The following is a 13,901-nucleotide window of genomic DNA, read 5'->3' on the forward strand; positions in this document are numbered from 1 at the left end:
TTCTACTGCTAATTTAACCTAATGTTTCATACAGTCCTGCTCATCTCCATTTCCAGGTGAAGTCTCCTGTAGGCTGTGTCTTGCATAGTTGTAAGACCCCTTAGCTGACAGGACCTCCATGGCTTGGGTTTTTACAGACACCTGATGTGAGGAGAATCTCCTCCTTTTTCCCTTTTGGTTCTTGGTACAGATAGAATCCATGGTTTATTGGTTTCCCCCTCTCTCCTACCAAACCTGTCCCGTCATCTTGAAATCTGTGAGGTCCAGAGATCTTTTTTCCTGTTGCATTTCCACTGTTCATGGGTAAGAGCAGACAGAGATCTTCTTTCCAAGCCTGGCATTTGGCTCAGTGATTTCTGCCTCCTATTCCTATTTCTGCTGCTTGAAGAGAAGGACTTGGAGAAAAAGAAAGGAAGACCTGATATCAACCTTCCACGTTGCCTCTCTTCAGGAAATGTAGGACACCAGCAATAGGGATAGGCCCACCTGAGAGGAAACTGAAACCCACCCCCAGCTCTTCTGCTCACAGTTTCAAGGAGAAAGTCCTTCAAGCCTCTAAGCTTAACAGTGAGTTCAACTGTAAGGGTGTGAGTAAAAAGTACCAGTCTAATCCCATATCTAACCCTACAATACAATTGGGGACTGTATTTTTCTTGAATCTTGTTTTAGCTCCTGACATCCTATTGGATTAATACTGGATAAGCAGAACAGTTGGGAGAGGCAATCATGTTATTGCTGGGAGATGTCTTATGCGAGCTCATTACACTGCACTCTTAAAGGGACATATATTCACCGTGCCCCATATGCAGCTACACCTATATATTTAACCCCATGCTCTGAGATGAGAATGAATTAGGCAGATGTATCCAGAGTCTTGGGCTGTTAGGGTTTTTGCCCAGTTCCTGAAAGCATGGAGCCAGCTCCAATTGACTCAGTCAGAAAATTCTGGGTGTTTACCGCCCTTCTGGACCAAGCCCAGTATAGCAGGCAGGAACTAGCTTGCTTCAACGGCCCACTTGTACAAACATCCTGTTGTTCCTGAAATCTACTCCTGCTACTGACTCTAGTGGTCTGAACTCAGCATAGGTCGCTTCCAGCATGGGGAGGAGACTATAGTCAGGATTGCTTGGGGTAGTTTGTTGGACTGAGTTTGAATGCTAGTTCGTTAGTCCTGGAGAATAGTGCTCTCCTTATTGCTAAAAAAAAAAGAGAAAAGTCTGGTGTGAACAGTACAAGCTTCCCCACACAGTGACTTTGCCTTACTTCTGATTGAGAAGGACTGCATTTGGGAAGGGGAGTTGAGTTCCATTTCAGTCTGTAATTCAGCTCAGTGTTACTCCAAGCCGACTGTGGTGGAGACACTTGTATGCTAGGGATGCAGCAGAGACTCACCCATTTAATGTCTTATTAACCACCAAATGGCTGGCAGGTGGTAGTAATCTTCATCTATACCAGGGGTGGGCAAAATGCAGCCCGGGGGCTGGATGTGGCCTGCCAGGCCATTCTATCCAGCCTGTGGAGCCCATAAAAAATTTAGAAAATTAATATTAATCTGCCCTGGGCTGCCTGTCATGCAGCCCTCAATGGCTTGCTGAAACTCAGTAAGCAGGCCTCTACCCAAAATAATTGCTCGCCCCGATCTATATTGAACTGGTTGCAGTGGCCTTGCAACTTGAGGTGACAGGCTTCTTAGTCCAGTGCTGATGGCCTGAATGGCTCAGCCCTGGAACAGCAGTCTTTGTACCTTTTATGCTCGTTCACAAATTCGACTAGCTCTTCTTCCGAGTAAGGTTTGTCAGGGACATGTACTGGCTCATCCATAAATGGCTCGTAGAAATCTACTTCATTCAGCTTCAGACCAAGCTTCTTTGCAACCTGTTTTAATCACATATGTTATGAGGGTGTAAGTACAAAATGCCTCTGCCCATCAGAAGCCTCTACACATCTTCCTCATGGCAGAGCAATAGGCCTGAGCACACTTAGGGCACCTACACATATGGCCAATACCTGCTCTGACATGTGCATTGGAGCAGATTCAATTAATTGAGCATGCTGGAGCATGCTAATTATCATGATCCAGCAGCCTCAGTGCCACATATATTCAGCTTTCCTATGCTTCAAAATGGTGGCGGGGGTGCTTTAACCCAAGGGTTTTCAACCTTTTTTAACTAGTGTACCCCTTCTCTCTCAAAGTTCCAGCTCAGGTACCTCTTTATAATTTTTTCTTGTTTTTAAGGGGTGGTGGAGGGGGGTGGGGGGGAATCAAGGCCCTGGTGGTGAGGGAAGGAGTGGGGCTGGGGCTTCACAGCCAGGGCAGAATGGGGAACAGAGCCACACGTGTCTTGTCTGGAGGGTGTGGAGAGGCAGTGGTGGCTCCCGCTGCTGCACGCAGCCCGGGAGACCATGGGGGTGTGTGCCCCCAGATCTGCCCACGTGGCAAGGGCAGGCTGGCCCAGCAGTGGGGGAGAGAGTGGGGCTGCGGCAGAGGCAGGGGTTGCCCAGCCAGGGCGGGGCACAGGGCTGAGCTGCATGGGGGGTGGCTTCTGCAGCTATGCACACCCCGAGGAGGGCACGGGGGTGGGGGGGTGCGCCCCCGAATCTGCGTTGGGGAGGGCTGGGCTGCCACTGTGGGCTAGGGCCACTGTCAGGCTGTTCACGGTGGGGGCTGGGCTGCGCTGCGCTCAGGGTGGGCGGTGGCGGTGCTGGGAGGGGAGGTTATGGGGGGGGCAACAGCAAATTTTGGGGTGGCTTCAGCCCCCCACATAGCCTCCTCCCAGTGCCACTGCTGCCTGCCCTGAGCACAGCCCAGCCCAGCCCAGCCCCCGCTGGGAATAACCCGCAGTGATATTCCATCCTGCCCCACACAGATCTGGGGGCACACACCCCCGTACCCTCCTGGGGTGCGTGCAGTGGCAGGAGCCACCTCCCCCCACCCCTAAGATGAGCCATGGCTCCATCCCAGGCTCTACCTTGGCTCCCGCCTCCAAGTGCACCCCTGAAAGGGCACAGGGGGCATGTGCCCCCAGAACTGCATGTGGGGTGGGGCGGGCTGCAGCTGTTGGCTGGGGCTGGCACTGGGCTGTCCCCAACAGTGGCTGGGCTGGGCTGTGCTGACAGCAGGTAGCAGCGGCACTGAGAAGGCACTATTGGGGGGCACTATAGCCCCTCTCATAGGCCTCTCCTAGCACCGTCACTGCTCACCCAGAGCACAACCTGGCCCAGCCCCCTCCGGGAAGAGCCTGACCCAGCCTGCAGTAGCATCCTGCCGTGTCCTGTGCAGATCTGGGGGCATATGCCCCCCATGACCTCTTGGGGTGTGCACAGCGGTGGGAACTGCTTCCCATGCAGCTCAGTCCGGTGCTTTGCCACGGCTGGGCAGCTCCTGCCCCAGCCTCACTCCCTCCCCCACCGCTGGGGCCTCAAGCTGCCCCCTCCCGGTGCCCTGGCCCCTTCCCTCACAACATATTTACCAGCTGGACCTGGCTGCTCTCCTGGCCGCCTGCATGCTGCGCTGCAGCTGTGCGCACACATGCAGCATTTATCAGCCACATTATACCTGAGTACCCCCTAGGATCTTTTTAATTACCCCTGAGGGTTCACATACCCCCGGTTGACAACCACTGCTTTAACTAAAACTCATCAAATGAGCTTTAGTTAAACCATCCCTGCTCTCCCCCAGCCCAGAGTAAATGTAAAGACGCCCTTAGTAGAGTATCTGTCAGATACGTAGACCAACCCTTGCAAACAACTGCTGCTTTTGACAGCAATGGCCTGAGTCAGAGTAAGGCCTAAACCCAAGACCCAGAAAATAAGTACTTCAGACTTGGTTGGTGAACTTGCAAAACCAAGCTCTGCATCTGAATTGTGATAATGGCCTTTCTCTCTAAGTAACAGCCAGACCCAAACTCAGGCCAGACAAGCAGCTCTGAACTTGAAATCATTCAAAATCAGGCTCTGGATGTTGAACCTGGCAATAGATTAGATTTTAAATGTAGATATTGCAAAGACTAGTGTATATTGTAGTGCCGTGAGGCTTTGTAACAAGCCCAGCATTTCTTTGTATTATATAATCTTTTCCATCCACATGTCTCTATGGGCCCTTTATCAACATTGAGCAGTTCTCAGAGGGGTGGGTAGTCACCAAGATTGCCAACTGTCAGTAAAAAAATTAGGCTACAAATGGCTGTCAGTAGAGTCAGTAAAAAAACTTTCACCATCAGGAAAAACACTAAGCAGTCACCGTTTAACTAAAAGCTCTGATTGACAGAGCTCAGCAGCTGCATCTGGTGCCTGAGTGAAAGCATAGCACCCTTCAGGGAGCATTCTCTCACCCAAGTTCTGCTGCTCCTGCTACATTCAGGATTTCTGTAATACTGCTGGGTCACTGGTAGTCTTCTTTTGGGGGTCCATGCTAGGATGTGGGGAGTAGGTCTGGCAGGATTATGGCTGGGGGGTAGGCTGGGTGAGAGCAGCATGATGTGGGGTATAGTCAGGAGTATCAGGGTATGAGGGTGGGGAGGGGCAGCACAGTGTAAAAGTATTGCTGCAGTCGATCAGAGCTGCCAACTTGAGAATTTTTTTTACTGCAAACTTTTTACTGACAACCAAATGCTTTTTTACTTTTTTACTATGGTTAGTGTTAAACCCCCTAGATTTGAATCCAGCCCTTCTAACTGGGGGCTGGGAATAGGGGAGCACCTTACAGAAGAGTTACATTTGCATCCTGTAAAACATATATCAGTAAAGACATGTGTCTGTACAAAAGTTTGACCACCAGTAAGAAGTTTGCAGATTGTCAGTAAAAAATTTGCTTGGGTTGGCAACCCTGGTAGTCATTACTATCTTAATTTCCCAGTTGGAGGCCCTTCTCCAAGCAGAACTATGGAAGCTACCCTTGCATGTGCAGTGAGTTTGTTTTATGTAATTGCTTTGCATTTCAGCTCCCTTGCTAGCCCGGACTTGAGCTCTCAGCTAAACACATGGGACAGTGTGGACTCTCAAGAGGGGTCTCTGGAGACTTACCCCTTTGTCAAAGGTAGCAAAGAACTTTACATATGGCTGGAAGTGCTCAGCTGCTTCTTCAAATGCCTTGTAATCTAAAAGAGGAAACAGATCAGAAAGGGAATTACAGGAAAAAATCTAAAAGTGTCTGACCATGTGGGACTTGTCAGGGGTCTGAGTGCCATTGGAGGAAGGTTGGTGTAATGTTTAAGACAAAGGCCTTGAGGTCATGCAGCCTGGGATCTATTCTTGGGTCAACTGTTGTGGTCTTGTCCAAATCTTTTCAGTGCTCTGTGCCTCAGCCTCTTCGTTTATACAATTGTGAGAATGATTCTTACTCTGCAGAGCAAAGGTTCGTCATATTTGTGGGGCATGCTGAGATTCTCATACAGGAGGTTCTAGGCAATTCAAAGTTCTACTATCAGGATCTGCTGCAGATAACAATACTGAGGCATTTCTAACTTCAAGTGACTTAAAAATAGATCTTGAATGAGTTACAGTTTATACAGATGTGCACAATTTACCAGACCTGATGAAGAATGTCTTGCATTTGAAATATTGTTTAAGTTAGGGGTAGGCTACCCCTGGCACATGTTTCAGAATGTGGCATGCAAAGGCATTTTGCTTGGCACACGCACCACAGGGTGGATGGTGTGGAAGGGCCCAGAGTTGCACTGCCACAACAAGGATCGGGCCCCTTGTGGCTCTCCTACCATTTGTCCCTGGCATACCAACACCTTAAAAGTCAAGGTTGCGGGTGTTTTTGGCAATCTGCCCAAATACGCTGCTAACCCCTAGTCTAACTCTCCCCTAACTATGCAGTTGATCTAATGAAAGACCTCTCCCTAAGAAACCCTTTCCTCTTGAATAATTCCTGGACCATCACAGCTTCAACATCATTCTAACACAGGGGTGGGCAAAATGCGGTCCATGGGCCGGATGTGGCCCACCAGGCCATTCTATCTGGCCTGCAGGGCCCCCAAAAAATTTAGAAAATTAATATTTATCTGCCCCTGGCTGCCTATCATGCAGCCCTCGATAGCTTGCCAAAACTCAGTAAGGAGCCCTCTGCCCAAAACAATTGCCCACCCCTGTTCTAACACAACCAAGATTTACCAGAGTCATTTTATGCCTGTAGGCCCTATAGGAACTACAGATCCTAGTCTGTAGTGTTGCAATGCAGCTTCTCTCATCAAAGCTGCTGTATGTACTGCTGTTTTCCCAGGTAACAACTTCTTATTAAACACAGAGATGTTCATCCAGGAAATACAATTTCAGCTGAACTGTCCTGTTCAGCTGCATTAGGGTTTGTGGTTCTGGGGAGTTCCTGAGCATTTGCCAGGAAGGACCATGCAAGCTCTCCTTGTGTGCACTGAGTTTGTTTTATACCACTTTTGGTATTGAATTCCCAGATGGGGCAGCTTCCTCACGCAGGTGTGAGTACTGTGTGTTTAAGTGCTTTATCACAGGGATTTTACATTTTCCTTGAAAACATCTGGCATTGGTCATTGTTAGAGATCAGTGCAGGACTAGATGGACTGCTCTCTCTTTGGGTGCAGCAGGGAAGGCTTAGGAAACCAGACTAAATGTGGCCACAATCTGTTTCTGTACTGCAGCTCCTACAATCCCAACAGCTGGGATTTATGCTTTAGCTACAGAGTTGATCTCTATTTGGTATGTGAAGGGATTCAACTGACAATGGAAACCCCCAACCTCCCAGCTGGGAGAGCCCTTGAGACTACAACTCCTTACAACCCCCAGTCAAGAATCCCGCTGTCCCCTTCCCAAAGCCCATCTAGACCAAGAAGCAGGTCTGTCTCACGTTCAGTGTCTTCTCCTTTGAAGTAGCCAATGAGTTTGATTTCCTCCTCAATGCGGTCAAAGGCCTGGAGCTCCAGCTTGCTGTTGATGATCTCCACCGGGTCCTCCAGCAGCTGCCACAACAAACATAGCTTAAAGAAAACCCACACCTGGCAGCACTGACCTCTGACAGGCTGTGTGAACTGGGGCGGAGGGCGGGGGGAAGATTTCAGCCTGCTTTCCCTTACCAAAACCCTACTCCAAGTTCCCAACTCAGCCCCAAGACAGGAAGCCAGCAGAGGTGGAATAGCTGGGACACTCTCAGAGGAAGCTGCCAGTAGGGAAGGGTAGAAGGCTGTTTGGGGGGGAAGTTGGCAGTGGGGTATAGTCCCCTTCTGTAGTCCAGAGCCCAGCCAGTGGGTGGCAGGAGGGTGAGAGAGCTGGGAAAGTGCTGGGTCATTTGCGTGAAGGCAGCAAGAGCAACCAGCAGCTCTAAGGATACCCAAAAACCTGCTGTGGGGGAGATCAGAGTTAAAGGCCAGTGTGGCAGGGCACTTTGTGTTGGGACAGAGAGGAAATTAGCAACTGAGAGGGGCTGGAATAGTGGTGGCTTGAGTGGCTTTTGTGTGATTAATATCTTTGTTCTCAAATGCCATTTGAGAGGGGATGAGCCTGAAAGCTTGCAGAAAAAGATTCTTTTTTGCAATTTCTCAGTTGGTCTAATAAAAAGTATCATTTGGGATCCAAGAGTTCTAGATGTTTGCATTTGAGAGGAGAAGATGTTACAAGCAAGCCACAGATGCTAGATGCCAGGGAGATGTAAAAGGTGAGCAGGGCTGAGGCCAGACTCGCCCAGAGACTCCTGAAGAGCATGGATCTGGATCTTTGTGGCTGACACCTGTCTGTAAAATGAGTTAAACTAGCGCTTTGGCTGCAAACTTGTCCAGGCTTTGGTGGGGAAATGGGGCCCAGGCTCAAAACTGTGCAGGCCCCAACCTCGTGTCTTCTTGAGCAAATTTGGTGCGACTCTTCTGCCAGTGACACCAGCCTACGTCACAAGTGGCTTCAATGGTCCCAGGGGAATTAAACCAGTGTACAAGCCATGTCCAGAAGGGAGAATCGAGCCCATTTTTCCTGAGAGCCCTTTCTGCTTATGCACTGCATAATTTCTGTGTTTCTTGTCCCTAGTTTGTTTTGGATTTTCCCTCCTGAGAGAAGAGAAAAGTCTTTGTTCTCTTTCTTTTGTCACCCAATATGATTTATATGCACACAACAAAATACAGCAAACAAGTCCTCACCCAGAGTGACTTGGGCTGCATGATAAACAAGTCCTGTATGCTCAGCATGTGCGGCTCTGGCCTTCCCGTAGGTAGAAATCCAGGTTTGCAATGCTCAAGTGCTTGTGACAGAGTTGCCCCCTAGCGGCTGGCCTACAGAGAACACAAACCCTGTCATGGCAGCTGGGGCTTGTGTGCTACAGGGGAGGTCCTGGCTTCTTTCCCTAAAGCTCCTTGAATGAGGTTCAGCTGATGACTACAATCTCTGCTGTATGTTGCCACGAATACATTACAGGCTCAGAGATGGGATCCTGGAGAGACACTTCCCCTCCTCTGACTCCAGCCCTGAGTAAAACCAGAAGCAGGAGGCTGGTGGGAGGCCAGGATGCAATGACTCTCTTAGTGTGTCTGTGTTGACCCAGGACCCCAGTATGCATGCGGCAGGGGTCCGTGGGATAAACATGCTGTGGCCATGAGTCTTGTCTTTCTTTTACACAAGCATCAGTTGAAAGGAGCACCACGATAGTCCAGGGAGTTATACTAGGATATACTGTTAGAAATTAAGCCCTGCTCCATATCTTTGCCACCAACTCGTCATCTCACCTACTCTGTTTTTTAAGTTGAGATGCAGTTATTCCCACTATCCCAGAAAACTAAACCCATATGCCCACTACAGTTCTATCTTAAAAGTCTCCCCCAGTCTGCTGCTCAATCATTTCCCCCTCTGAGGTCAGGCGCCTCTTGTCTGTGACAAAACGATTAAGAGGATTATGAAGTCACAGGTAAGAGGAGTCTCACTTCAGGTGGTGTCAAACATCAGGATCTGAAATCTTCTTGGGTGAAATCAAATGATCTAGTAGAGTAATACATTTGGAGATGCGAGTTGCCTCACTGCCTCCACTGGTGAGCTTAGGGCTGCTATAAAACCATTGTATGCCTCTGTTTTTCCAGCTACAAAAAGCAGATAATGATAATCACCAAGCTTAGTAAAGCCCTGTGAATTCTTCAGAGTACAATGGGCCAAGGTAGTCCTTCTCTAAATCAGTGATCCTGTTTCATTCTCATGCCCCTCCAATGATGAGAGGGAAAACATACAGAAAGTCAGCTGGGTGAGTGACATGATTTCTGTATTTTGCAGCAAATGCCAATACTGTGTTGAGCACAGGCTCTAAGCCTGAAAGCCATGGGGAGGCCAGCACTACAGAACAGGTAAGAAACAAGAAGGTAAGAAACAATGGGCCCCATGGGACTCGGAGCGGGGGGGCAGCAAAGGCACCAGTCGCAGGGCTCAAGTGCCTATATACTAATGCTAGGAGCATGGGGAACAAGCAGGATGAACTAGCGCTCCTGCTTGCACTAAACACCTATGACTTAGTGGGGCTAACAGAGACCTGGTGGGATTCATCCCATGACTGGGCGGTACATATTGAGGGCTATAGATTGTATAGAAAGGACAGGTTGGGGAAGAAAGGGGGGGGGGTTGCACTTTATGTCAGTGAGCAATATACATCAACCCTCATCAAGACAGAATCCGAGGTTGAGGAAGTAGAAGGATTGTGGGTTAGGCTACATGGGGGGCAAGGAGAAAGGGATTTGGTGGTAGGGGTCTGCTACAGACCCCCACACCAAGGGGAAGAAATAGATGCGGGGCTCCTGAGGCAACTCTCGGAGACCATAAAAGCTAAAGAGGCGGTAGTCATGGGGGACCTAAACTACCCAGACATCTGCTGGGAGACGCAGACAACAAGGTCCCATTGCTCACGCAGGTTTCTAACCTGTGTAGAGGACCTCCACCTGACACAGGAGGTGCATGGTCCCACTAGGGGGAATGCCATACTGGATCTGGTATTGGCAACGGGAGATGACATGATAGGGGACCTCCAGATCGGTAGTCATTTGGGAGACAGTGATCACCTTATAATAGAATTCAACATAAGACGGCGAGTGGGTAAGGTAACTAGTAGGGTGAAAGTGCTAGACTTTAGGAAAGCTGATCTCAATGCACTCAGGCGATTAGTCAAGGAAGCACTGCAGAGTAGGAGTTTTGATGGGATGGGAGCCCAAGAAGGGTGGCTGTGCCTAAAGGAAACGATCCTTCGGGCACAAAGCAAGACGATCCCCGAGCGAGGCAAAAGAGGGAAAGGGGCCAGGAGGCTTCCATGGCTGACCAGAGAAATCCAGGGCAGCCTAAGGGCCAAAAGGGGAGCACATAAAAAGTGGAAACAGGGTGAGATCACTAAAGATGAATATACCTCCTCTGCTCGTGCTTGTAGGGAGGCAGTTAGGCGGGCCAAAGCTACCATAGAGCTGAGGATGGCAACCCAAGTAAAGGACAACAAGAAATTGTTTTTTAGATATATTGGGAGTAAAAGGAAGGCCCAGGGAGGAATAGGACCGCTGCTAAATGGGCAGAAACAATTGGTGACAGATAGGGGGGACAAGGCTGAACTCCTCAATGAGTTCTTTGCCTCCGTGTTCCTAAGTGAGGGGCACGACAAGTCTCTCACTGGGGTTGTAGAGAGGCAGCAGCAAGGCGCCAGACTTCCATACGTAGATCCTGAGGTGGTGCAGAGTCACTTGGAAGAACTGGATGCCTTTAAGTCGGCAGGCCCGGATGGGCTCCATCCGAGGGTGCTGAAGGCACTGGCCGACATCATTGCAGAGCCACTGGCGGGAATATTCGAACGCTCATGGTGCACGGGCCAAGTCCCGGAGGACTGGAAAAGGGCTAACGTGGTCCCCATTTTCAAAAAGGGGAGGAAGGAGGACCCGGGCAACTATAGGCCGGTCAGTCTCACCTCCATCCTTGGCAAAGTCTTTGAAAAAATTATCAAGGCTCACATTTGTGAGAGCCCGGCAGGGCAAATTATGCTGAGGGGAAACCAGCATGGGTTTGTGGTGGGCAGATTGTGCCTGACCAACCTAGTCTCTTTCTATGACCAGGTTACGAAATGCCTGGACACAGGAGGAGGGGTGGATGTCGCATACTTAGACTTCAGGAAGGCCTTCGATACGGTATCCCACCCCATACTGGTGAACAAGTTAAGAGGCTGTGATGTGGATGACTGCACAGTCCGGTGGGTGGCGAATTGGCTAGAGGGTCGCACCCAAAGAGTCGTGGTAGATGGGTCGGTCTCGACCTGGAAGGGTGTGGGCAGTGGGGTCCCGCAGGTCCTTGGACCGATACTCTTTAATGTCTTCATCAGCGACTTGGACGTGGGAGTGAAATGTACTCTGTCCAAGTTTGCAGATGACACAAAGCTATGGGGAGAAGTGGACACGCCGGAGGGCAGGGAACAGCTGCAGGCAGACCTGGATAGGTTGGACAAGTGGGCAGAAAACAACAGGATGCAGTTCAACAAGGAGAAATGCAAAGTGCTGCACCTAGGGAGGAAAAATGTCCAGCACACCTACAGCCTAGGGAATGACCTGCTGGGTGGCACAGAGGTGGAAAGGGATCTTGGAGTCCTAGTGGACTCCAAGATGACCATGAGCCGGCAGTGTGACGAAGCCATCAGAAAAGCCAATGGCACTTTATCGTGCATCAGCAGATGCATGACGAATAGGTCCAGGGAGGTGATACTTCCCCTCTATAGGGCGTTGGTCAGACCGCAGTTGGAGTACTGCATGCAATTCTGGGCGCCACACTTCAAGAAGGATGCGGATAACCTGGAGAGGGTACAGAGAAGGGCAACTCGTATGGTCAAGGGCCTGCAGACCAAGCCCTACGAGGAGAGACTAGAGAAACTGGACCTTTTCAGCCTCCACAAGAGAAGGTTGAGAGGCGACCTTGTGGCTACCTATAAGTTCATCACGGGGGCACAGAAGGGAATTGGTGAGGATTTATTCACCAAGGCGCCCCCGGGGGTTACAAGAAACAATGGCCACAAGCTAGCAGAGAGCAGATTTAGATTGGACATTAGGAAGAACTTCTTCACAGTTCGAGTGGCCAAGGTCTGGAACGGGCTCCCAAGGGAGGTGGTGCTCTCCTCTACCCTGGGGGTCTTCAAGAGGAGGTTAGACGAGTATCTAGCTGGGGTCATCTAGACCCAGCACTCTTTCCTGCTTATGCAGGGGGTCGGACTTGATGATCTATTGAGGTCCCTTCCGACCCTAACATCTATGAATCTATGAATCTAAAGAATTTGGCCAGTAGAATTTAGACCTATTGGATCATTTAGTTCTTTATAGATTCATAGATTCTTTCGACCCTACATCTATGAATCTATGAATCTATAAAGGACTAAGTGATCCAATAGGTCTAAATTCTACAGGCCAAATTCTCCTCTCACTCACATAGGTACAATGCTGTGATGTTCTGTGGAGTTGCACTGGTTTATTTTACCTTCATGGTTTCTACTAAAAGGAACATTTGCAAACATTTGCATATTTTGGGAAATATATGCCAAGACCTGGTCTCATCTGTGCTTACATCCAGGAGGAATTCCACTATGACATCTGTGGCCAGCTCCCCATCAAACTCAATCAAACGCTCCTCCTTAAAGATATAGAGGCTTCCTTCTTCAACCAAACCTGGAAGAAGTAGACAAAAGGGTACAACAAGGTCAGAAGGCCACAGAAAGTGTTAAGATGTTACTCAGAGGCTCAAGCCTCTTAGGGTGTCTATACACATGCTTGGGGTTGCGGTGGGGTGCATTTTTATTAGAGTGGTTCATGGAGAGCCACTCTAATTAAAATGCTGCAGCGTCACATGTATTTAGTCCCCATGTATTTAAAAATGGCCACAGGATACTTTAATAAAGCTCATTCAACAACCTTTAGTTAAACTGTCCCAGTGGCCATTTTTAAACCCACAGGGGCTTAAACATGGGACACGGTGGTGATGCTAAAGCATGCTAATTAGAACACGGAGCAGATTTGATTAATTGAGTCTGCTCTGACATGTTTTAATTAGATTGCAACAGAGTATGTGTATAGGCACCCTTAGGGCCTTGTTATATAGTCATTTTAGATGGCTTCTGGAGCTCTTAACCCCTGGACTGGCTGCACATTAACACCTTTAAGTGGCTTAAAGCACTCATTATGCAGCTCAAAGTTATGCCACTCCAGGGCAGGATTATATCTAATCCACATAACTTTGCTCCTGTTCCATTAAGGTGTGGTCACTCCCCACAGCTGTGCCTCTAAATTTGAAGTCCTCCAGTATCCCAGGATGCTATGGCCCCTCCCCCACATGGTGTTTCTGTGCGCAGCTGAAGATGGCAACAGGCTTGAGGCAGGTCAGGGCCAGAGGGGAGTGAGAGGGAGGCGTGGGGCATGGGGAGCCGGAGCCAGTGCACCAGGATGCTGCTGCAGGGCAGGCAGAGCGTGGGCCAGCCCAAGAGAAAAAGGAAACCTGCATGAAGCATTGCCGAGGATGCAGAGGGCACTGCACTGGGGGGCTCCGACACTGGTCTGCACTGCCCCACTGGATTCCTCTTGCAGCAGGATGCCATGACTGGTGGGAGCATTTAGCAGCTCTGGTGGTAGCAGTGGTGGTGGGGTGGGGGGAGGAGGAGGGGAAGGTGCTGCCTTGTCACAGTGAGCCACCAGCATGTTGTCTGTGCCTGTGCTGGGCTCCAGGGGAGGCAGGTGACATTGCCAGTTACATGTTCCTGCCCCCCTCACTCCTGCAGCCCATTGCTCACATCCCTGCCCATATTGCAGGGATAGAAGCCTGTCCTAGCTCACCACCCCTGCTCACTAGGCTTCTAGTGGCAAGTCAGTGCATGTAGGAGATAGTATGAGAAGGTTTTGAGCTCTAAGGTGTAACTGCTTCAAACTCCGAGCCAGCACTAAGCTGATCAACATTTGTGGGGCTTA

General features: G+C 49.7%; 1 protein-coding gene across 1 annotated transcript in view; it reads right to left on the bottom strand.

The window, feature by feature from the left end:
* The window catches only part of CASQ2 (calsequestrin 2), a 50,976-nt gene that overhangs the window by 21,669 nt on the left and 15,406 nt on the right, over positions 1 to 13,901 (bottom strand). Inside the window, exons 3-6 of the mRNA XM_006261474.4 lie at positions 12,511 to 12,611; positions 6,824 to 6,935; positions 5,023 to 5,096; positions 1,745 to 1,875 (exon numbers count right to left, since the gene is read on the bottom strand). Coding sequence (XP_006261536.1) covers positions 1,745 to 1,875; positions 5,023 to 5,096; positions 6,824 to 6,935; positions 12,511 to 12,611 — 418 coding nt within the window. The remainder of the gene's footprint in view (positions 1 to 1,744; positions 1,876 to 5,022; positions 5,097 to 6,823; positions 6,936 to 12,510; positions 12,612 to 13,901) is intronic.

The sequence above is a fragment of the Alligator mississippiensis genome, chromosome 1 (assembly GCF_030867095.1).
Source record: "Alligator mississippiensis isolate rAllMis1 chromosome 1, rAllMis1, whole genome shotgun sequence".
Lineage (NCBI taxonomy): Eukaryota > Metazoa > Chordata > Crocodylia > Alligatoridae > Alligator > Alligator mississippiensis.